Source organism: Arachis ipaensis, chromosome B6 (genome assembly GCF_059453495.1).
Source record: "Arachis ipaensis isolate K30076 ecotype BB chromosome B6, ASM5945349v1, whole genome shotgun sequence".
Classification (NCBI taxonomy): Eukaryota; Viridiplantae; Streptophyta; class Magnoliopsida; order Fabales; family Fabaceae; genus Arachis; species Arachis ipaensis.
The window spans coordinates 145,589,305-145,614,096 of NC_142441.1; the positions used below are offsets into that span (position 1 = coordinate 145,589,305).

The following is a 24,792-nucleotide window of genomic DNA, read 5'->3' on the forward strand; positions in this document are numbered from 1 at the left end:
GATATTGTGTCTTTCAAATAATTAATAATTTATAATTTATTTTTAAATTTTTTTAAATTTTTAAAAAAATTAATTTTAATTAATAAGATATGTGATAATTTTAACTAAACACACTATAAATTATTAGTATTTTATAATTTTATAATGTATCATTGATATTGTTATATTTTTTTATGTAATTATCATATTAAAATAAAATTATAAAAAAAATTATAATTATATATATATTTTAATAAATCTTTTAAAAAATTAATTCTAATAACTATATGTTAATTATTTTTATAGAATAAAAAAATTAATCTAAAATTTGGCTCCCCATATTAAAATTTTTAGATCCGTGCCCAAAGTAAAGTATAATCTATAAATTTTAAATCTCAACACTGACTGTTTGATTAACAAGAAATCCGTTAACTTGTTCTCTCTCTCTAACACAAGTAAATAACCAACCCTGAGACTGCGGGCAAAGTTCACTTGCATAACTGAGTCAGTGTGTGTTGGAGCTCTGAATTTTGAACGCGAGACAAGAAACACTTCAAGCTCAAAGCTGTTTCTTTTTCTTTTGGGTTAATAATGGCGATTTCTGGTGATCTTAGGGTTTATGCTACTGTTCCTTTATATCACTCTCGTTCACAACCACGAATCTCCTCTTTCCCTTCCCCAAAGGTTTTATCCTCTCTGTTTTTTCTTTCTCCTGTTATTCTTTTGTTCTTTTTTTTCACCTGTCCGAATTAGATGATTGGTTTATTTCTGTATGAAATTCGGTTAAATGTTTCTTTCCATGGTGAATTGAAATCCCAATTGCATGATATATCTTACAAATCAGGGCATATCAAGTGGTATTTGATGAGGGGTATTTTACTTTATTTTATTTTGTTATTATTTTTAGGAATTGAAGTCTTTGGGGTCGTCAATGTATCTCTTATGATTTTGAAATTTTAGGTCATACAAATTCACATTTCTAATTTTGATATTCCCTCTTTTTATTTTATTTATTTTTTCAACTTCCGCATTTAGCTGTCAAGTTTGTAAAAAATCATGGAGTTGATTTGCTTGGTTTAACATGCTTCTGGGAACCTGGTTTTAAAGCTTGCACCCATAATGAACTTCTTGTTATTGTGTACAGCATGTCGAAATAAGAATAAATTTCTGGTAGCTCTCAGTTACAAATATTGGGTGTACAATGACAGAGACACACGTCTCCTTTGGTCTATGGTTAGAATTCATTTTCTTTGTTATTGTCCTTATTACTATTATTAGTATTATAAGGTACAAATTCATTATGCTTGGGATGTTTTGGAGGCTATGTTCCGTCTGTCTACATTCTGCAGCAATAGCGTTTTTGGCTTTTGTTGTTGTTAAATTATATTATTTTTTATCTTTATTTTAAGCTGATTGAAAGTAACAAGAAATCTCACTAGGTCAAGATAATGTGGACTATGTGGCAACCTGCAATCCTGCATCCATAAGTTGTAAAGTTGTAATACTATGTAATTGCTCACACCACAGTAAGACATAACTGCTTTTCAACCTTATTTCATTTGCTTGGAAGTATGAGTTGTATCTAGTATTTGTTGATAGTTAATAGTTATTGATGGATTAAGATTTTATTGATTAGAATAGTATATTAAGATACAAGTTTTGCATGAGAAAAGAGCGAATTATCAGAGAAGCAAGTTGCTATTCTTCCTGATGACCTAAGCCATCTCATTGTCTCCAATCAACCGAATGTCCCCTCACTGTCCTTTGCCCTTCCATATTCACATTCTCTTCAATGGTTCCCACAACCATCTCCAGTTCATTCCCATTTCTGCACTTGATCTCCTTTTCTTCTTTCATTAATAAACCTTGGATTCTCTCAATCAGCCTGTAATCTTGCAGCCTGTTAGGGACGTGTATTATGGGGTGTCCAAAGTCCGCATTAAGTAGTCTGGGATGTTTGATATTGTATTTAAGGAGACTGATTCTTTCCCCTTAATACTAGCTTTTAAGGTGTGGTTCCTCATTTTCCTTTGGTACTTAACACAGCTTCTTTTGTTTACATGGGTTAGAGGTCCCTTTGCTGATTGTCTTATTGGCAAATAAAAACCTGCATTTAATTGGGTGGACTAGTATGATTAAAGAGTTTGTGAGACTGCAGTTTTCAATATAGTTTTAATAAAATGCTGTTGTTTAATCTTTGTGTTTGGATATTTTTATTCTGATGCCTGTGTCTTGCTGCCTTTTGACTGGACAAGGGTACAAATAACGTAGAAAACCTCTCCAGTTGTGGGGATAAGGTTTTATGTATCTACTGTGCTCAAACCCGGAGCGTCATGCACCAGGCCACATGTCTTATAGATGTTTAATTTTTCATTGTTGATGACTGCTATTCAAAAATGCTCATGGTTTGTTATATATTATGCATATCTCACAAAAAGAATTAGCAAGAATATGAATGCCTTATCACTAATACCCTAGTTTTCTGCCTAATAGGTGGATTTCAGTGGTTACTCAAATGGAGCGTCTAGCATCTCTGAATTCACCCCAAGATGTCCCAGCCTGACAATTGTACGTCGCAGCAATATGCGTGGCTTTTGCAAGCCAGTTTCTGGAGTCCTTGAAGGTCCCAAGTTTTCATCAAAATCTGTTAGTCCAGAAGCTGAGAACTTCCTCCTTGATGCTGTTAACATGAGTTTCTTTGAGCGATTAAATTTAGCTTGGAAGATAGTTTTCCCATCAGCAGTATCTAGAAAAAGTTCGAATGCTAGAATTGCCAAGCAACGCTTGAAGATGATCTTGTTCTCTGATCGATGTGAAGTAAGTGATGAGGCAAAGCGAAAAATTGTTAACAACATTGTGCGTGCTCTATCAGATTTTGTGGAAATAGAGTCACAGGACAAAGTTCAGCTGAGTGTCTCTTCTGATATAGATATTGGAACTATTTACTCTGTCACTGTTCCTGTGCGGCGTGTTAAGCCAGAATATCAAGATATGGATGAAGTTGGGACAATAACAAATATTGAGTTTAAGGAGACCGGAGACAGTTCTGGTTCTTCTGTCGATGTTAGATTTGATTTCTTTGTTCCGGATGAAAGGTCTTGAGGGTTGATTTCTTTGTCAAGAGCTTATGACTTTGAATCCTCTAGCAGCGAAACCACTTCGAAGTTCTGTATATATTTATTTGATTGTTGACAATTGCTGTAGGGTGTCTAAAGCGTTTGTTGAGAAATTTTGTGCCTCCTCTGTTACTGTTAGTTTAGCTTGATTATTTTGTTTGAGTTAATGTTATGTTTTCTGTACTTAACATGGATAATAGGGTTTTCTTACTTGAGTGTATGAATCATAATCTTTTCATTAACATGCTTGTTCTTATTGGCCTTTGCAAATAAGCTTTGACCAGATTAGTTAAACCTAATTCATCCATAATTGTTACTCTGCATTATAACCATGTGTCAGATTCAGACATGGTTTTCCTCAACATTTGCAAATAACTAATTTTTTTAATTTTATTTTTCTACTTTAAAAACTGAGCTTTATTTTTTCTTCATCTTTCCAAAAAATCGATTCTTTTTTTTTTTTTGCTTTTATTTTTTCTTCATCTTTCCAAAAAATCGATTCTTCTTTTTTTTTTGGTCAGGATGTTGATCCATTTTCGGAGTTACAAATTTCATATATACAGAAATCCGTTCCATTTTATAGACCTTTTCTTCTTTCTTTCTTTCGACCTTGAGTGTTCAAGTTCTATCCAAATTCCAAATCATGTTGTTGGTAAAGAAAAGAAGAAAAAATTATTGGGTGGACGGGATATTGAACCCGACGTGAAACGAACACGCAACCTTCTGATCTGGAGTCAGACGCGCTACCATTGCACCACGGATCCACCGGTTACAAAGACCTGCATGTTTAACTTAAATAAAGTATCATAAGTAATTTCATTTGTTTCGTGGGCGGGAGTTCATCAATTTGAAAGGTCACCATTGTCACATCCCAGAGCACCACATCTCCTTGTTCTCATGCGCTGAAATTGAAAATGAAGGGTGATAACAGCGATTCGTTGCTGTTGAAGTTGGAAGCACCAACGAGAGACGCCATCTCCAGAGTCCGATTCGCTCCCCACTTCAACAACCTCCTCATCTCTTCTTGGGACTCCGTAATCCTCATCTCTCTCTCTCTCTCTCTCTCTCTCTCTCTCTCTCTCTCATCTTTTGAGAAAGTTACTTTAGTTGCTTATTGAGTGGTGAAATTGCAGAGTCTTCGGTTGTACGATGTGGACGCTTCATTGCTCAGACTTGAAGCTCCTTCCGAAGCTCCCCTCCTCGATTGTTACTTCCATGACGAAGCCGTTGCTTTCTCCGCCGCCTCCGATGGCTTAATTCGAAGGTCCCATTTTTTGTTTAATTAAATATCTCCTAATATTTATTGTTTAATTCGAAGAGAACTTAGGTCTCATGATGTATAGTGTATACTTGTTTAAACTTTGAAGTATTCCAGGATCCCGGCATGTGGTTTTCGGAATCACTTAGTTGCCATAGTTAGTTAGTGAGCTTCAAAATTGAGATTGGTTACTTAGTTAGTTGACGCAATTTGCTGTGTCAGCAAGTTTCCTTTATTAAGCTATTTGGAGTTCTAGTGTGTGTTTATTGATTATGTCAGAATTGATTTTGAAGTAAAATGATCTATGTTTGATATATTTTGTTTTGTTGCTTCTTTTTTTTTTCACTAAATGATTTCAACTATCCATGATAAATAATTGAATCTGAGATTTTCACTTCTGTTATAATTAATTTTGGCTTCATAATCAATTATGAAATTTTGGTCCACACCATAATTGATTATGGGTGCATCAAAATGGTAATCCAAACATGCAAATAGTGGATCACATTCCTGACATCATTGTTTAAGAAACAACTTCAGTCTTCAAAAATTTAGTACCACGTATACTTGATTGAGCAACAAGTCAGTTTGCAAAATCGAAGGTTCACTGTTTGACTTAAAGTGAAATTGTGAATGGCATGCTGCATTATGCTGATAGTGATAGAGCAGGTACATTGAATAAATGCCCAAGGGAATGTGATGGTTTGTTTGATAGATTTTTCATACCTTCGTTTTGCTGTGGAAGGTTGAAAATATAAATACAGCTAAAGATGTTGGATGAATGTGTAAGAATGAGGGAGAAATGGGAAATGGGGTGCTCTGAATTTGAATTGTGAACTGTTAAAATTCTTTATTGACTTTGGTTAATAAGCAATGAAGCATGTGATCTGTTGTATATTCCATGTTGTGGTTTTCTAGCATCCATGTTACCCTTAAGAAAAAGGCTTAATGGCTTGACTTGTTTTGCAGTGGATGTGTTTGGCTTTATATTATTTCTTTAGCATGTTTTGTTTGACTTCTTTTGGCTAAACTTTATAGGTATGATCTGGATTCAGGAATTATTGATACAATGGGTGGTCATGATGATATAGCATCGTGCATTGGATATTCCAGTGAAACATGTAAGCTATTGACCAAATCTTTGATGCCCTTTTATAGTTGTAACCTTCACCTTTTAATTTTTCATTTATTGATAATGTTGGGCATATCGGCAACTAATTAATAATCCTTCATGTTGATACTGTTGCTCTCATGTTTAAGCATATATGAACGAATACGAATAATTCATACATGTTACTGAAAACCTCTGAGACAGGTTGTATAGCAAACTAAATGTTCATTTATCTTTTACAACAAACTTTCAACAATAAGCTTTTGACTGTTTCTGAACAGTCGAGTAGATATTCATACGTAGAGCTCAATAAATTATTGGTTACGAAGAAGGTCCAAAATGCTTTTACAATATTTAGAGATAACATAAAACGTCAATTTAAAGGCAGATTACTTGCTTTTACTTAAAAACACAGTTGCAGTATCATAAATGTTTTGTATGCTAACTTTGCTTTTTCAATTGTAATTATGAACTATACATACTTGTGATGGTCATAAGCTTCATCATATGCTTAAACTTGCATTAGAAGTAAAACCATTGGGATGCTGGTATCAGCAGGAAAAAGGTCTACCGTGAAGTTCATATTGTTAGTCGCAGGGACGGAGCCCAAATTTTAAGAAACTATATTTATATATGAGATATGTGTTTAAAAATAAAAAAATATTATGTAATTTAATAGTTTCATATGTATTATTTTTTATTATGTGATAGATTTATGTCTTAATTGTTTAATTCACTAATATTTTTTACTTAATTTATTTAATATCATACTCTCAAATCTTTGTATCTTTCAAATTAGTTTTTATATAATAATCTCTATATTTATTTTTAAAAAATCATTTATTTTTTTATATTAATATATTTAACATTTATATTATTATATTAATAATGACTTACATAGTTATATTTTTGTAAGCACATTATGTACTTTAGATATTATTTTCTTGTAAAAAAAATACTCATTTTTCTTTTAAATTTACGTTGTTAAAAGAAAAAATTTTATAAAGATATCTTATATCTTGTATTCTATAAGGGTACTGTGTCTTTCAAATAATTAATAATTTATAGAGAAAAAGACAAATAGGTCCCTGACCTTTTGTTCTGCAGATATTTTTGTCCTTAATCATTGAAAAATACTTTTAAGTCCCTGACCTTCACAAAATTTGGACGGATCAGTCCCTGACGGAAGCATTTGGACGGAGGGACTGATCCGTCCAAATTTTGTGAAGGTCAGGGACTTAAAAGTATTTTTCAATGGTCAGAGACGAAAATGTCTACGGAACAAAAGGTTAGGGATCTATTTGTCATTTTCTCTAATTTATAATTTATTTTTAAATTTTTTAAAATTTTTGAAAGAATTAAATTTAATTAATAAGATATGTGATAATTTTTAACTAAATACGCTATAATTATTGGTATTTTATAATTTTATAATATACTATTGATATTGTTATATGTTTTTATGTAATTATCATATTAAAAATAAAATTGTGAAAAAATTTATAATTATATATATATTTTGATAAATCTTTTAAAAAACTAACTCTAATAACTATATGTTAATTATTTGTATGGAATGAAAAAAAAAAAATCCCTCTAAATTAAAATTTTTGCATGCGTCCCTGCACAAAGATAGAGTTGCCAACAATAATTTAAAATATCACTATTAATTTTTTTTAGAAACTATCAATGTACTATGAGTAAAAGCTTTTAAAACATAAAACTTGGAAAAATTAATAATAACAAATAGGAGAACAGTAAAGATCTTGACTGCTCAAATATTTTTAGAAAAATTAATAATAACAAATTATTATATATTATATAATTTTATTTTCTATTTGAAAAGTCTAGTATTTAATTTAGTATAAATAAAAATTTAATCTAAATATTAATGATCTTTAATATTTAAAAAATAAATAAAATAGTAAATCGATTTTATCCGAATAATTTTAGTAACCAAAACATCCGTCTCTATTTTAAAATTTGGACGCGACCTCTTAATTGAGTATGGGGAGTCTATGCCATTTGAGTTATAACTCGTTGGCTTTAAATTTGAAAAGATAGGAGACTCGAATGGCATAATCTCTCTATACTCAATTAACCTCCGTCTCTATTAATATGCACATAATAGTAAAATCTCACTATTCCGAATAATAAATAGTACAATTTCATGCGAGTCAAAGAGTGTGATTTCATTCCGAAGTTTGAATCCTAAATTATAACTACGAATCGGTTCCTACAAAATTGATTTTTGAAACTAAGAAGATGACCAAACGAAGATTATTGTTTGTGCAGGCTTTTTTTTTTATAAGATGGTGCAAACATTTTGTACGATTTCTTTTGTAGATATAAAAAATAAATAAGAATAGACTATTAAAAATATACTCAAATAATTTTGTCGTTCACAAAAATATACCCGAATTTTATTATCGACAAAAATATCTAACACTAAATATATATTTTTCAAAAAATGCTTCAAAAATTGAATTATGATGCAATTTTTTTCAAGTATGATTAAAAAATGAGATATTATTATTCTTAAAATTTAGTAATTTTTCGCTAAGTATATATTTTTAAAACTTTTTTAAAGTATTATTGACGGTTGATAAAAAAATTATAAAACAAAATACATATTTAATGTTGGATATTTTTATCGCATTTTTAAATTATTTGAGAATATTTTTATCGATAATAAAATTTAAATATATTTTTGCTAACAAAATTATTCAGATATATTTTCTGTGATCTACTCAATAAATAAATAATAAAAGTATTGAAGGTGTGCGCTTATTTTCAAATAGTTTTTTAAAATAGTTTTTTTATTTTCCTCCTTTATTCTTACTTCTTAAATTTTTATTTATCATCCTTAAAGTTCAAACTTTTCGTATCTTTTATTCTTAGTCACCTCTTTTGGTAATAATTTATGCTAATGGTATTATAAACTTTTGATCTAAAATGTTGTTTTATATTAATAATATATTATGTATGTTATAATATTGTATTGTACTTATGAATCTTACCATCCGATACAATTCACAATTTGCGATTCAAAATTTGATCCTGAAAGTTATCAATGATCTAGAGGATTGGACGAATCTATGATCTCTTCTAAATTTATTTACTTTAATTTTAAATTGGATTTAGAAATAAGTTGTTATTGAGTCTGTTAAGTTGATAATACATGAGATAATCACTACAGTCGAAAAAACGAAAAAAATTCGATGGTAAGTTAATTACCGTCGAATTTATTATTGGATTCAATCAGATGGTATAAACCTCGTCGGTAAATATTTTGTTGGCGGAATTTTTTCGTCTGACGGTAATTACCGTCGAATTCTACAATGAATTACCAGCTCGGAAAACTAATTGGTTACCAACGAACTTTTTTGATGGTATTATTGGCGCTAAAAAATGTTGTTTCGCGAACTATTACGTCGGATTATTCATACAGTAATTTCGATAGTAATATTATTTTTTAATTTGAAATAAATAATCAATTTTAATTTTAAATTTAAATTTTTTACACAATTAGTGGTCAATTCATAACTAATGAAGACTTTTTATTTAAAATAAATAATATAATGTTCAAATAAATTAAAAGTCAAGTACATCAAATAAATACAATGAAACAATAAAACAAAAAACTAATATCTACAGATCTAGGTAGTCGTCGTCATCGTCAGTCCCGTGGCCCTGAGTCGGCAGTGCAGAATGCGGTGATGTCCGTGTACCACCCGCAGGACCACTGCCACCTGCAGCAGGGTCGATGCCAGCAGCACGCATCTGGGGCTACTATACCTCCATACGCTGCATCCACTTTGCTGAGACTACTGAGCCTACTGAGTTGCGGCCTCTAGTCTCTGTGTGTAGGACTCCTGTGCAATTAACACAAGTTAATGTGATTAGTACAACATATATACAGTTAATCTCTAATAATTTTGTAGCAGCAGATAATCAGATGTATGTTTACTCACATAATGGTCCTGAGACCGCTGATCAACAAATATTGCTTTGTTCTCCTTTAGCATGTAGGTGTACTTAAATGTCTCTGCCAATAAGGACTCGCGGTCCAACGACTTCGACTACATATGTTGCATTGAAATACAAAATGATTAGAATGCCTATAATGAAGTTATTAACAAAATTAAAGGAACTACATACTAGTCTGGCCTTGGTCTTCATAAAGGTTGTCGAGCCGCCAGTATACTTGGACGAATTGGCTGATACCCTGTTAGCTCTGTTGGTGAGACGCTGATGCCTGAACCCCTCATCGGTCTCCTAATGAGCTAACAGGGCCTTCTTTATATCCGGTTGGAGCCAACTCGTCCACTGGTCCTGCCCACGACGAACATCATCCAGCATCTGCTGGAGCCGCCAACCCATTTTATGGTCGAATATCTTCCAGATGGCCAGGTTGTGCTCAGCATCTCAAATAAAGTGCAACTGCAATAAAGAAACTTTAAAATTAGTTAAGCAAGATAGAGGATATAAACTGACTAAAAATGTTTGAAATAGAAACAATGAAAATAATTACCATCCATTTCTCAAACCAACGGTTCCTGGTCTTAGCGGGAATCTTCGTGTAGCTGGGTCAGGGCTGGTTGTACATCAGCTTGATGACATTGGTCATCTTCTGAGTACACGCGTTAGGGTTCAAAAACGTAATAACAACCCACAAATAAGAATCAACATAAATCCACCCAAACCAATCTTAATCATAATCATTGAAACTTAAAAACAATAACTAGCATTCCAAATCAACTTAAATCCACTAAATAGGAATCTATTTTTAGGAGCTTTTAGTGATAAAGTTAATCGTAATCATTGAAATTTAAGAACAATAACCAGCATTTCAAATCAACCTAAATCCACTAAACAGGAATCAATTTTTAGGAACTTTCAGAGATAAAGTTAATCATAATCATTGAAATTTAAAAACAATAACTAGCATTCCAAATCATCCTAAATCTACTCAACAAGAATTAATTTTCAGGAGTTTTCAACGATAAAATTAATTGTAATCATTGAAACTTAAGAACAATGACCAGCATTCCAAATCAAACTAAATTCACTAAACAGGAATCAATTTTTAGGAACTTTCATCGATAAAGTTAATCATAATCATTAAAACTTAAAAGCAATAACCAGCATTCAAAATCAACCTAAATCCACTAAACAAGAATTAATTTTCAGAAGCTTTCAGTGATAAAGTTAATCATAATCATTGAAATTTAAAAAAAATAACCAGCATTCAAACCTAAATCAACTAAACTAGAAATAATTTAGGCACTTTCAACAATAACCATAAACAGAAAATATATGAGCGTTGAACGTGATACTTACCTCGTGCCACCATCAGGCCAAATGCGCAACCATACGATGGGAGGTGGTGGAGGGGCATCAGCTGCTGCCTCACTTCCGTGGTTGGACTCCGGGGCCGCGGCATTTGTCGCTGGAGAAGGCATCGCCGTAGATGCGGGTTGCTAAGCGCTAGGAGGCGGCATCGTTGCCGTGGACGGAGGCATGTCGTAGTTGGAGTTTGGGATCATGATGAACGGCTGGTCCACTAAACCTGTGACCTGTGGCATGACCGGGGTGGTCGGAGTAGAGGAAAAGGATCCAGAAGTCCCGGGGGTACCGGAAGAAACTCTCCCTCTACCCCTACCACAGCGACGACCACGACCAGCAGCTTGATTCGCAGCACCTCTTCCTGTCGTCATGTCTGCATATATCAAATTATCAAACAATCTCAGCAACAATTTCTCAACAAAACGGTCATCAACGCAGGAATTAACACAATTAGACAATTCCAAAGACTTCAACAATACAAAGCTTAAATCAAACATAACTTAATCAACCTAAATCCACAAAGATTAGAAAACTAACTAACCCAATTTTGAAACTAATTCAAAATTAAAATTCTAATTCTACTCAAACCTAAACTAAATTAAATTAAAATTAAACAATTATCAAATAATCTCAGCAAGAATTTCTCTGCAAAATAGTCATCAATGCAATAATTAACATAATTAGACAATTCCAAACACTTCAAGCATTCAAACTCTAATGTATTGAATCAAACATAACTTAATCAACCTAAATACGCTAAGATTAGAAAACTAAACTAAACTAACTTTGAAATTGGTTCAAAATTAAAATTCTAATTCTACTCAAACCTAAACTAAGTTAAACTAAAATAAAACAATTATCAAAAAATCTCCAACAATTTCTCAACAAAACAATCATAACGCAGCAATTAACACAATTAGACAATTCCAAACACTTCAACAATTCAAAACCTAATATATTGAATCTAACCTAACTGAATCAACCTAAAAACTGAACTAACTTTGAAACTAATTCAAAATTAAAATTAAAATGCTACTCAAACCTAAACTATATTAAACTAAAATTCAAAAAATTGGAAAAGAATTGTTCAAGAACCTGTAATAAAAAATAGAGTAAGAAATAAGGAAAGACGTGGATGTTGCAGTGTTGGTCGCCAAAGTTGTTATGGCGGCAGATGGTGGTGACAGCAAAGGAAAGAGAGAGGGAGGGAAAGAAGGAGAAGAAATAGGGGTATCTGTAAAGGAATGACAACGACGGAGAGGAAGGGGCGTCGGCGGTGCTCTCGGCGGCGATGGGAGGGGGCAGAGAACGAAGGTGGTGGCGGTGATGAGAGAGAGAGGGTGGTGATAAAGAGAGAGAATGAGAAATTCGAAATGGGGGAGATGACGTTCACACTTTCATTTAGGAAACTATTACCGTCGGATTAATCCGACGGTAACATTTTTTGTGTGCCCAAAACGCAGCGTTTCACTAAACAATGTTACATCGGATCTTTCTGCCGGTAAATCTGATGGTAGTGGGCGCATCAAAATTTCTTTTTTTTTCTTCCAAATATTACCATTGACGTTACCATCAGAAATGGTATTCCGACGATAATATTTTAGAGTTATGAATTTATTGCCTAATCCAATGGTAAATTCGCTCACGGCTAATGTCCGACGGTAAATTTGACAGTATTCAGCGTTTTCTTGTAGTGAATTTTGTTGTCTCATCACGATTGACAAAGAACAAAGCAAACTCGTTACTTTCGGATATTCTGAGTTACTGTGACTTCTGTGAGATAGATTAAGCAGGCGACAATTTCATTTTGTCTCATAACGAATATAAATCAGAAACAGACCAAAGAAGAAAAATGACACAGCTATATATCCTAGTTCAACCACCATGTGCAATGTGGCCTACATCCAGTCTCCACCACAACTGTGGTGAAATTTTCACTATATTTTCACAAAGATTACAGTCACCAATTTTTTAGGATTTTACCCAATCCTATTTAGGACAAACCAAACTTCTATCCCAACTTGATTTGGCTAAGTTCACTCCCTAGACTTTCAACCACTGAGTGCTCACCCAACTTAGCATGGGAATCCCCTTCGAATTATGAATACAAAACAAAAATACATACAAAAGAGTTTGAAATAATTTTGTGGCTTTTCTCCAAGATTACTCTCTTTGTCTTTTTTTTCAATGATTTTCTTCTAATATACATAATACCTTTTTTTTCCATTCATAAGAAACGAAAAAAGATAAAAACTGAAGAATCGAAAATTTAATGTAAAGCTATGAAGGAGAAGAAGGTTAAGTTCGAAAGCTATGAAAACCCAAACAATGTGTTCACTCTCCTTACTTCAATTTTTAGCTGTTTACCCTTTTTAAAGAAGAGTAAAATTTCTAAAACTTAAGTTTCGTTGAATATCTTTGACTTGTTCTTCTTTTCCAAAATTTTATATTAGAGAGCAGAAGAAAGATAAGATTACAGTAGTGATTAGAGTTAGCATGCATCCTTACCTTGTTGCTTCTCTTTTTTTCTTTTTCTTTTAGCTTCAAGAATCTGAGTCATTCATAGGCTCAAAATTTTGTTTTTGACCTTTGATTTGTAGCAGTGATACACAACCTCCATTTTCTTTATCTTACTCGAATGGTTTATGCAGGAGGAAAGCAACTTCAACAAGATAGAATGGTAGCACAAAGGTGGAAATTTGGCTTCTCTGATTTACCTCAATCAAATCAAATTTAATTTTGCTTCTTGACTTCGATCCAAATTTTGACTTTTTCTCTTTCTTTCTTTTTCAATGTCAAAATTTGTAATTTACTTTCTCTTGAATCCTTGAACTCTTTTTTAAATACTCTTTTTTGTTTATGAAAGTTTTCTTTCTTTCTTAACTTAGGGATTAATTATGTGAGTTGTAATCAAAAGAGAGAAGTAAGTGTTTAGTTGGAGTGTTGATCTCATTGAATATGGGTTTGAAAAGTGAATGAGTTGAATATTGCAATTGGACCTATTTTAAATATTTTATTTTTCGACACAAATCACGCGTATTATAAATATTTTTGGACTTTCAACTCAAAATCATAATGTTCGTCGTGATCAAATTATTATGGAAAAGTATGAGGATCCAATGTAGTTGCTATACAATGTGTACAATGGGGATATTTTTGTAATTAAAATCAAATGATAATTAAAGTAATTAATTATTATTTATTTCAAAATTTAAATTCAACCCAAATAAGAATTTCATACCGTCAAAAATGCAAAATTGAAAACTGCCAACCCTCTCTCCTCATTTACAGGAAATTGCTTCTCGGAAATTCTCACCTTCTCTCAACGGTGCCACCCCGCAACCCGCAACAGCCGCCATTGCACATAGCCTTTGGAGACGCTGTCGTGCGCATCACGAAGGACCGTGCAACACCATCATGAGGGTTGCTTCGTTCGTGTAGCCGTGGATGTTCCAGTCGGAGAAGATTCCCCCCAGCCGGCGACGGTTCACCCTCCGACATCGTCATTCATCACCACAAGGTTATACACAAACTGCATTTCTAGTTGCTCACATTGTTCTACTTATTGTTATCAACTTCCAAGGTGCCATTGCTGACTATGGTGGTGGTTGACAGGGTGGACATGCCACTTTCTATGGTGGTGGTGATGCTTCTGGCACAATGGGTCAGTTTATTAGAGCCATTTTTTGTGCATGTGTTGATTATATTAACATAATAATAACATAAAGTGTTAGTGTTGTGCATTTTGTTTAGACTTGGTCATTGTTTTTTTCTGTTCTTCAACTATAGAAGATGTAAAATCTCAAACACAATGTTCTTTATAAAATTTTATGAACCACTAAGTTGGATGTTCATTCTCTATTTTTTAAGTAGATTTAAAAAAGAAAAGGCCATTTAGCAACTAATAATGAATTATTTCCTTAAAAAAGTCTAGATGTGATTTATCCTGATCCAAAACGCTGCTGCTGTTTTACAAAAAGTTATAACAGATATGTGAAGGGAACTGGATTCCTTTTAGCAACTGTTCAGGTAGGATTTCTAATTGGTAGAAATATTTTTTAATGTATTGTTTAATGTATTCTCCTAACAATACAATTCAATGTTATTGCCTTTCAAGCACTATTATTTAGCTCAAATAATATAAACTTTCAAACACTATTATATAGCTCATATATATGTTTAGCTCAAATAATATAAACTATGCAATCAAATACTAGCTAAGAGAACAACAAAAATAATATTATTCCAAAAGTTGAGTTTCAAATTCTAAAATGCATCCAAGCATGGTGGAATTATTCATTCATTCATTAACTACAACTACTGTATAGTGTATATTGTGTTCACTTGGATCATATAGTATATAACAGATACAACAATAGATTTTCTTTCAGGCTTCAGAAAAGATTTTAGAAATCTTCATCACATATAAGTGGAATGGAATCTATTTATCTTTTCCCTTATTGTCCTTATTATCCTTATCATCATCACCCTGCTTCTTACTTGAAGAACATCCTGCCACTGACAAGAACAATTAAAAATATTCAATAAATTATTATTACGGTGATGGAAATTAAAACAATTTAATTATCATACAGCAGGGTGTGGTAGTTGCTTACATTTTTTATTAAACTTTTTGGCTCGCTCTGTGATTTCTTGGCATCCAATGGTAAAATTATGCATAATCTTACCGTGTGTTTGGAACTGCTCATGGGATTCGAGTTCTGGCTTTTCAGAATCCATCATCACATTTGTTATGTTCATTTCAGGAAAGCTTTCGGCGACGGCAGCTGCAGCGGCTTCGGCTTCATTCACCTGCTAAAAGTTATCAGCCACTGATGATGATTCCAACAATGGCCGTGGCTTCTTTAATTTGGATCCTTTTCTGAAGTTGGTGCTGCTGCTTCAGATGCTAGCCTCTTACCCTTATCCTTCTTATTTGAATCCTCATCCATTTCTGTTTTGTGTGCTGCAAACAATAATAATGAATTATTAAGCTATAATTACATTTTTAATCTTCTTATTCTTGGCAATGGATTATATGTTCATTTTTGGAAGTGTCATAGCTTCTGGTTTGGTGCTTGTGCTTGTTCTGTACGGTTCTGCATCAAATAAGAGAAAATTCAGTGTTCCAAGTGCAACAACACATGCACAAAGTATAAAGACATCAGAAAATGGTACATGAATTCCACCAGAAGTCTCAGAAGGATGTGATGATATCATCATTGTAGGTGCTGGTGTTGCTGGTGCAGCCCTTGATTTCACTCTTGGAAAAGTAGTACTAATACTTCTTTTCTAGTTTTCTCTATTTAGAATTCTATTTTATGATGGTTTCTTTGAGTTATAGTCTCTAAATAAGTCTTAACTCATAGATAAGATCTTATACTATGGTCTAACTAAATTGACATAAATAAAATAAAATACAGAAAATGTAAGTTATAGGCCGCAAAGAATGTATATCCTAGAGAGAATAGTGTTTTGTATATATCCATTTTCTGTTTTTGTTTCTATGGCTTGGAGCTCCAATGGTTCTTTTTCATGAAGGGGAGTATAGATATATGTTCTAGAATTTAATTTTGATGCACTTTCAGTGTAAAGTAGTTAATATAGGCTGGATGTTTATTTTACTAGGTAGGTCGATAGTTATTTTCATTCTAATTTGGATGTTTATTTGATTTGGATTGAATTTAATATAATTTTTCCTGATAAGAAGAATTTGTTAAAAAATATTGTGAGCATGGTGCCTATTATAAATTGAAATTTTACTAACACGCTTAATCCTGTTTAAGTTAGTCATTTTCTTGGTGGTTTACATTGCTGATATCTATGTCATAGTACCATATGTCACTTAATTCCTTCGGTTGTTTTTTTTTTTTTTGTTCGATTGCAGGTCGTGGAAGTGACAGACGTAACTGAGCTGGAAACTAATGAGACGGAACTTAGTCATATTGTAGAATTGGATTTAGTGTACCATTCAATGAATTCAAATATGCTTGGAGTTGTTGCAGTTAGATATAAGTGATTAAGTTATAACAAGGTTATCTGACATTTAGATTTGTAAAACAAATACTAAATTGTATTTTTCTTTAGCCATTTAAACTAAATCGGATGTTTATTTTACTATGATTGCAGATGGTTCTTTCCATTCTAAAGTAGATGGTTATTTTGGGTATATTATTTGTCTTTTACTTGATTTCAATTGCACATGCCCTGCAAGTTTTTTTATTATGCCGGTTGAATTAGATTTAGTTTAATTTGATTGAATTCAAGTTGGGTTCTAGTTATGCCATTTAAACATGATGCACGACTGGTATTTTTTGTCAATTGCTTAGTTATTTTTTTATCAACTAATGTGGATGTTCATTTTACTGTGTATGCGAATTGTTCCTTTCTTTTTAGAGTGGATGTTTATTTTGGGTATACCGTTTGTCTTTTATTTAATTTTTTGGTTTTTGCATATGCATGCTCTACGTGTTTCTTTTGTTTTTTGGTTTGGGAATTATAGATTGAAATACGATTCGTGTAAACATTGATATTAACTTGAAAAACAAATAGAGTCTTATTTTGAAATTAAAAGAATATTTTTATTACATAACATTTACACGAGATATATAATTTATAGTTAGAGAAATACTAGAAAGCTAATAGTTAGTCATCAATATTTAAAAGTGTGTTAACATAAGAAGAATCTTCAAGAAATGCTGCATCATGATGATAGTGTTAAGCTCTTCAAGGCTAAGTTAAGAAAGCTTGTCAGGAGCTCTCTACTTGTAATCTTTCTCCAACATTTTGGCTGCTAGAGATTGTACCTGTGATCCTTCTTTCTCTTCCTTGCTCTTCAATTTTGTAACTCGTGCGATAGTCGATGTGCACTGAAAAGTAGGAACACAGCTCAATGTTCAGGCATATCAATTACTAGTGTGTAACAAGAACTCATTATCTCCAAAGCTTTAGAAGATAATCAACAATTTATGAAAAAAAAGTCTTAACCTCAAAAAAGCATAACTAAATGATTAACTAAATAATTGCTTTCACTATAACCAATAAAATAGAGTGAAACTCAATTCCAACACAAAATAAAATGAACATATGCATACATAGTAAATGAACATCCGCTTTAGTTGATAATAAACATCTAACAAATTAACCAAAATTTCATCCGTGCACCATGTTTACATAGCCTAACTCAAACCCAACTTCAATTCAAGAAAACATAAACTAAGTCTAATCCAATTTTTCTCCATTACTCCAAACCACTTAACAAAAGAAACTAGTGGAGCATGTACATGCAGAATTCAGCAAATGAAGCAAAAGATCAATATTATAAGTAAAATAAACATCCACTTTTCGAATAAATGAACCATCTGCATAATAATAAAATGAACATCCACTTTAGTTGATAATAAACATCTAACAAATTAAGAACTTTTATTCAATTATTACATTTTTAATTAAAATTCAATACCACCACCAACAGCACAATCAGACAGCATATATGCTACTACATAAGGTCTTCTTTTGTTATTATATGCATGATATGTTGCTAGTAATTAAAAAGAAGCTAAATCATAGTTGGATGCATGCTAAAAGAAATGCAGAATACCACTTCTATGTTATGCCGCTTATTTTTGGTAAAAGTCTCTTTCCTCCATGATATGCCGCTTATTTTTGGCAAAAGCTTGACATAAAAGTCAAAGAAAACTGCAGCTATTCTGCAAAAAATGGCGTATATTAAACAAATTATAGAAAAGATGGCCTACTGTTAATTGACTTATTCCAATGGTCAGATCAACTTTTAGTTTGTTTTTGAATAAAACTATATTTTATTTGTCTATTTCTTATATTACTTAGTTAGCAATTTATCTTTGTGATAAAAAAACTTCAAACCCTTTTTTAATCTTCAGAAACAACTTTCAACAATATTTTGGTGTGCAACATTTTTCAGCACAGAAAATAATAAAACCCTTTAGAATCCATAGAAATAATTTCGCACAAAATGGCATATCATTAGAGTCAAAAGAGAAAGAATCAACTAACATTATCAATGTCCCAAACCCTGGTGGTGCGGTATTTTTATAACCACACTTACTAACCGGCAAGTGCACCGGGTCGTACCAAGTAATACCTTACGTGAGTAAGGGTCGATCCCACGAGGATTGATGGATTAAGCAACAATAGCGTTTGATAGGATTAGTTAGACAGACAGAAAATAGTGTTGAGATGCAATCGTGCAGAAAATAAAATAGTAAAATAAATAAGTTTGGAATAAAATATGGAGAAGGCAGTTAAGGTTTCAGAGTTATCTATTTTTCCTGATTAATTTTTCTTACTAACTATTTTAATCATGTAGGATTTAATTTATGGCAAACTATATGTGACTAGACCCTAATTCCTTAGACCTTCCTAGTCTCCTCTAAAATTCATTAACTGCCAATTCCTTGGTCAATTAATTCCAATTAGAGGGTGATAATCAATTCCTAGTTTATCTGCCACAAAAACTCAAATTATCCAAGAGGTAAAAGGATTATATGTCACGTATCCTATTAAATTTAGATAATTAAAATTTAGGAGAAATAGTTTTCAAGCTGTTGTTCAGGTAAAGAGCTTTTCCAAGTTTTACAAGAACTCAAATAGAAAGAGGGTCATACTTCCGTTCCACCCAAATTCATAAAATAAAGAGCGAAAACAATTCTTAAATTATAAATCTATACATAAATTAAAATAGTAGAAGCAATAAAATTAATCCATAGAAATAGACAGAGCTCCTAACCTTAACAGTGGAGGTTTAGTTGCTCATGAAAAAGAGAAAATAAGGATTCAGGTCCAAATGTACCGAGTTCCATTGTGATGGCATCAGATCCCTTTTTATAACTAGTCCTAATAAATTTAAAATCTAATAATTAAAATTAAACTTAAAATAATATCTTTTTCTAATTTAAGATTTGAATTTAAATTTGAATTAATTAACAGATCTTCAGTTGATGGGTGGGGACCACTTGTTCTGTCCATTCTGCAGCTTCTAATCTGTGTTTTCGGGGCTGAAAATTGAGTTAAAACAGCCCCGAAATCGCCCCCAGCGTTTTTCTGCATTTTCTGCACGTGGCGCATGTGACGCGTCCGCGTCGTCCACGCGTTCGCGTCATTTGTGCAGATTCCAGTCCACGCGATCGCGTCAGGCACGCGATCACGTCATTGCGATTTTCTCCATTCCGCGCGGTCGCGTGAGCCATGCGTCCGCGTCGGTATTCGCTGGTCATCTCCTTGGCTTCTTCTCTTTCTCTGCAGAAACTTCATCAAATCCATCCGAATGCTACCTAAATTAAATAAAATTGCACAAAACTCAAAATAGCATCCATAGTGGCTAAAATATAATTAATTCTTAATTAAATTCAACAATTTAGATGCAAATTCACTAGAAAAAGATAGACAAGATGCTCACGCATCACAACACCAAACTTAAACTGTTGCTTGTCCTCAAGCAACCAAAACTAATATAAGCTTAGGGTGTGAATTTGCATGAGAATGAGAGTTCGATTAAGCTCATGTCTCTTCTTATAGTGGGGTTTACAACTGCAATCCTGAACAGTTTTGGCATCTCACTTTATCCTTTGAAGTTCAGAATGATTGGCATCCATAGGAACTCAGAATTCAGATAGTGTTATTGATTCTCCTAGTTCAGTATGTTGATTCTTGAACACAGCTACTTTATGAGTCTTGGATGTGACCCTAAGCATTTTGTTTTCCAGTATTACCACCGGATACATAAATGCCACAGACACGTAACTGGGTGAACCTTTTCAGATTGTGACTCAGCTTTGCTAGAGTCCCTAGTTAGAGGTGCCCAGAGTTCTTAAGCACACTCTTTTTGCTTTGGATCACGACTTTAACCGCTCAGTCTCAAGCTTTTCACTTGACACCTTCACGCCACAAGCACATGGTTAGGGACAGCTTGATTTAGCCGCTTAGGCCAGGATTTTATTCCTTTAGGCCCTCTTATCCATTAATGCTCAAAACCTTGAATCCTTTTTACCCTTTGTCTTTTAGTTTAAAGGGTTATTGGCTTTTTCTGCTTGCTTTTTTTTTCTTTATTTTTTTTTATTTTTTTTTCTTTTATTTTTTTTCGCAAGCTTTGTGTTTTTCACTGTTTTTTCTTGCTTCAAGAATCAATTTTATGATTTTTCAGATTATTAATAACATTTCTCTTTTTCATCATTCTTTTAGGAGCCAACAATTTTAACATTCATAAGCTTCACTATCAAAATTATGCACTGTTCAAGCATGCGTTCAGAATCACAGAAAAAAAATACCACCACATCTCAGTAAGTCAGACTATTCTTAAAATTAACTCAATTTCTCATGCAACACATCACTTCTTTTTCTTTTTTTTAGATTCAAGTTCAGTGAGTGGTACATGAAACATCTTTTTTTTTTTCAGCATTAAAGCAATTAAATGAAAACTAAACTAGTCCTAGGATTCTAACTAATAAAGGATCATGCAATAATTAAAGCAAAATAACAGGAAACCGGAACATAACATAGAAAAAGAGGGGAGGAATAAAAAATGAAAGGAACTCAACCACCTTAATTATCCTAGCGGTCGCTTTATTCTTCAGGTTGTGCTCCTTCGCGAAGATGATTCGCCTCCCTTTTGTACTAGAAAACCTGTAAGCGCAGCGTCAACACCAAACTTAAGGGTTTGCTTGTCCTCAAGCAAAGAAGAACTGAAAATAGAAAAGACAAATATTAAAATGAAAGAAAAAATAAAAGGATAAGAGAATAAGAGAGAAGTAGGATTGGGAGAGAGAGAAAGAAAACTGGGCGGCGCAAGCGACGCGTTCGCGTGCAGCACGCGATCGCGTACGTCGCGCATTGTTCATAATGACGCGATAGCGTCAGGCACGCGTTCGCGTGGATGGCCATATATGCTACTGACGCGAACGCGTCAGTCACGCGTCCGCGTGACCAAATTTGTGCTTTTAGCACACTTCTTGCCCCAAGCTGGCACAACTCTCTGCCCAAACGCTCTTTTACGTCGAATTTGCAGGTCACGCGATCGCGTCATCGACGCGACCGCGTGAATGACGAAAATCACAAACGACGCGAACGCGTGAGTCGCGATCGCGTGGGATCGTTTGTGCGAAAGGCTCCATTCTGGCGTCACTCCTGCGCAACTCTCTGTAACTTTTTATTTTTTCTCGCACTCCTGGATGACGCGTTCGCGTCAGCAACGCTGGCGCGTCGGGTGCTTTTTTTTTTTAAATTATAGCTTGAGGTGTTCAGTTCCTGGAAGAACATAGATGCATGATCAGAAAATTAGTAAGAACTCAAAAAAATAAAAAAAAATAACTAAGAAAACTACTACTACGAAAAATAGCTAAGGATACGAATTTATCGGGTTGCCTCCCGACAAGCGCTTCTTTATCGTCACTAGCTTGACGGTCAGCTCCTCTAAGGAGGAGGATTATAGGGGCTCAGCTCTTCACCCCTTACTTTGAACTTCTTTCCTGTGTCTCCATAACGTAGCTCAATATGCTCCAGAGAGAGGATTTTGATTACTGTATAAACCCATGCTGGATTGCTGGTCAACACCACCTTCATTCCTGGGGAGAAACCTTCAGTGGGGATCTTTTTGTTTCTCCATCCTCTGGGTATTTTTTTCTTTTTGGGGACCTCCTCCTTGGTGGATGATGCAGTTTCAACACCAAACTTAGGTTTGATGTCAGGCGAAATTTTATCGGTTGTCACCATAGGATGTTTGAGTTGCAAATTCTGCTGTGCATCATCAGGGGGTTCTTGAAGGTTTGGATCAATAAGCTCAGCCTGCATGCACCTCTCTTCTTCACCTGTTGAATGTACATCTTTGAAGACATGAAAGACCAATTGCTCATTATGCACTCTAAGCACTAATTCACCCACTTCTACATCAATCAGAGCTCTTCCAGTGGCTAGGAATGGTCTTCCTAGAATTATAGAGGCATTCTCATCCTCCCCTGTATCAAGAATCACAAAATCTGCTGGGAGGAAGAACTTACCCACTTTGACCAAGATATTCTCCACTAATCCGTATGCCGACTTCATAGATTTGTCCGCCATCTGTAATGCTATCTTTGTGGGTTGTGCCTCTTGGATCTGCAGCTTCTTCATCACAGACAAGGGCATTAAATTGATGCTTGCTCCCAGATCACATAAAGCTTTCTCAAAGGTTGTGCTCCCAATAGTGCATGGAATTTGAAAGCTCGCTGGATCTGGCATCTTTCTTGGCAAGTTATTCTGAATTACAGCACTACATTCCTTAGTCAGGACTACTGTTTCATCTCCCTTTAAACACTTTTTCTTTGACAACAACTCCTTCATGAACTTGACATAGATAGGCATTTGCTCTAAAACCTCAGCAAAAGGAATATTGATTTGTAACTTTCTGAAGATTTCCAAGAACTTTGAGAACTGTTTGTCCTTGGTCTCCTTTTGAAGTCTCTGAGGATATGGCATTTTAGGCTTGTATTCAGGAGCCTTTGGCAAAGTAGGATAAGTGTCAAGAGAGTCTGGGAATGGGTTGTCCACACGCTTTGGAGGGGCGTGTTCTACTTCTTCCTTCTTCTCCTCTGGAGCTTCCTTTTCAACTAGCTCTTCATTGGCCTTGGTCTCAGAGCCAGCTACTTTACCACTTCTTAATTGAATACCCTTGCAATCTTCTCCTGGGTTCACCACTGTATCACCTTGAACTGTACTTGCAGACCTCTCAAGTATTTGCTTGCTCAGTTAGCCCACTAGCACCTCTATGTTTCTAATGGAGGCCTTGGTTTCCTGCATAAATTGTGCTTCCGCACTTGCCACTTGTTCACTTATTATGGTGATAGCCTTGCATTCCTCTTTTGGATTTGGAATTGTGTTATCAGGAAGGCTATTAGTGGTCCTTTGATCAATTTCATTGACCTTTGTGGCTAATTGACCCATTTGAATTTCCAGGTTCTTGATGGATGCTCTGGTTTCCTGTCTAAAACCTGTCAATATTGCTTCCAAATCATTGTTCTGCTGGAAACCGCCCTGAGAACTATTGTTGACGTTCTGAGGTCTCTGAGGTTGGTCCCTCCATCCAAAATTTGGGTGATTCCTCCATCCCTGGTTGTATGTCTTAGAATATGGATCATTGTTGGGATTTCTAGGACCACTCCCCATGTAATTCACCTGTTCAGAAGAAGGTTGAGCATAATCATAATTATCATTTTGCATAAAGTTACCTGCCATGTCATAGGAGACTTCCTGTGGTGGATTTTGGGTGTTGATAGCTGAGACTTGCATGCCACCCATCTGTTGAGTAAGTAGATTTATTTGCTGAGACATCAGCTTGTTCTGAGTAAGAAGAGCATTAACAGCTTCTACTTCCAACACACCTCTCTTTTGAGAGGTTTCAGAGTTCACAGGATTCCTGTTAGATGAGTAGAGATATTGGTTGCTTGCAACTAATTCAATCAGCTCAATAGTCTCCTCTGGTGTCTTCTTCTTGTGCAATGAACTGCCTGCAGAGGTATCTAAGCTCATCTTTGACATCTCTCCTAAGCCTTCATAAAAGATATCCAGTTGGGTCCACTTGGAGAACATGTCAGGAGGGCATTGCCTAGTTAGTAGCTTGTATCTCTCCCAAGCTTCATAAAGAGTTTCACCGTCCTTCTGCTTGAAGGTCTGAACCTCCAACCTAAGCTTAGTCAGCTTCTTTGGTGGGAAAAATTTAGTGAGAAACTCTGTAACAACCTTTTCCCAAGTATTCAAACTCTCTTTTGGTTGGGAATCTAGCCATAGCTTTGCTTTATCCCTCAGAGCAAATGGGAAAAGCATGAGTTTGTACACCTCTGGGTTTACTCCATTTGTCTTCACAGTATCACATATTTGCAGAAAATCAGAAATAAATTGATTTGGATCTTCATGAGGAAGTCTATGATACTGGCAGTTTTGTTGCACCAGGGTGACCAATTGTGGCTTCAACT

At 34.1% G+C, this 24,792-nt stretch overlaps 2 protein-coding genes, 2 non-coding genes and 1 pseudogene across 4 annotated transcripts; 3 read left to right on the forward strand and 2 right to left on the reverse strand.

Moving 5' to 3' along the window:
- Nucleotides 1-391: 391 nt before the first annotated feature.
- On the forward strand, nucleotides 392-3,337 carry LOC107605340 (cell division topological specificity factor homolog, chloroplastic). Its single transcript, XM_088490223.1, has 2 exons — nucleotides 392-663; nucleotides 2,473-3,337. The coding sequence occupies exons 1-2, from the start codon at nucleotides 571-573 to the stop codon at nucleotides 3,079-3,081; spliced, it is 702 nt and encodes a 233-aa protein (XP_088346349.1). The 5' UTR covers nucleotides 392-570; the 3' UTR covers nucleotides 3,082-3,337.
- Nucleotides 3,338-3,625: 288 nt separating this feature from the next.
- Nucleotides 3,626-5,656, forward strand: LOC107648498 (mitotic checkpoint protein BUB3.3-like). Its single transcript, XM_016352340.3, has 3 exons — nucleotides 3,626-4,129; nucleotides 4,229-4,359; nucleotides 5,392-5,656. Exons 1-3 carry the CDS (start codon nucleotides 4,010-4,012, stop codon nucleotides 5,573-5,575), a joined length of 435 nt encoding a protein of 144 aa, XP_016207826.1. The 5' UTR covers nucleotides 3,626-4,009; the 3' UTR covers nucleotides 5,576-5,656.
- On the reverse strand, nucleotides 3,788-3,859 carry TRNAW-CCA (transfer RNA tryptophan (anticodon CCA)). Its single transcript has one exon. It is a non-coding gene; the product is annotated as a tRNA-Trp (tRNA).
- A 16,602-nt stretch (nucleotides 5,657-22,258) lies between the features above and the next one.
- LOC148563057 (uncharacterized) lies at nucleotides 22,259-23,764 on the reverse strand (annotated as a pseudogene).
- Nucleotides 23,765-24,407: 643 nt separating this feature from the next.
- Nucleotides 24,408-24,511, forward strand: LOC148563058 (small nucleolar RNA R71). The gene has a single exon (XR_015887664.1). It is a non-coding gene; the product is annotated as a small nucleolar RNA R71 (small nucleolar RNA).
- The last annotated feature ends 281 nt before the right edge of the window (nucleotides 24,512-24,792 follow it).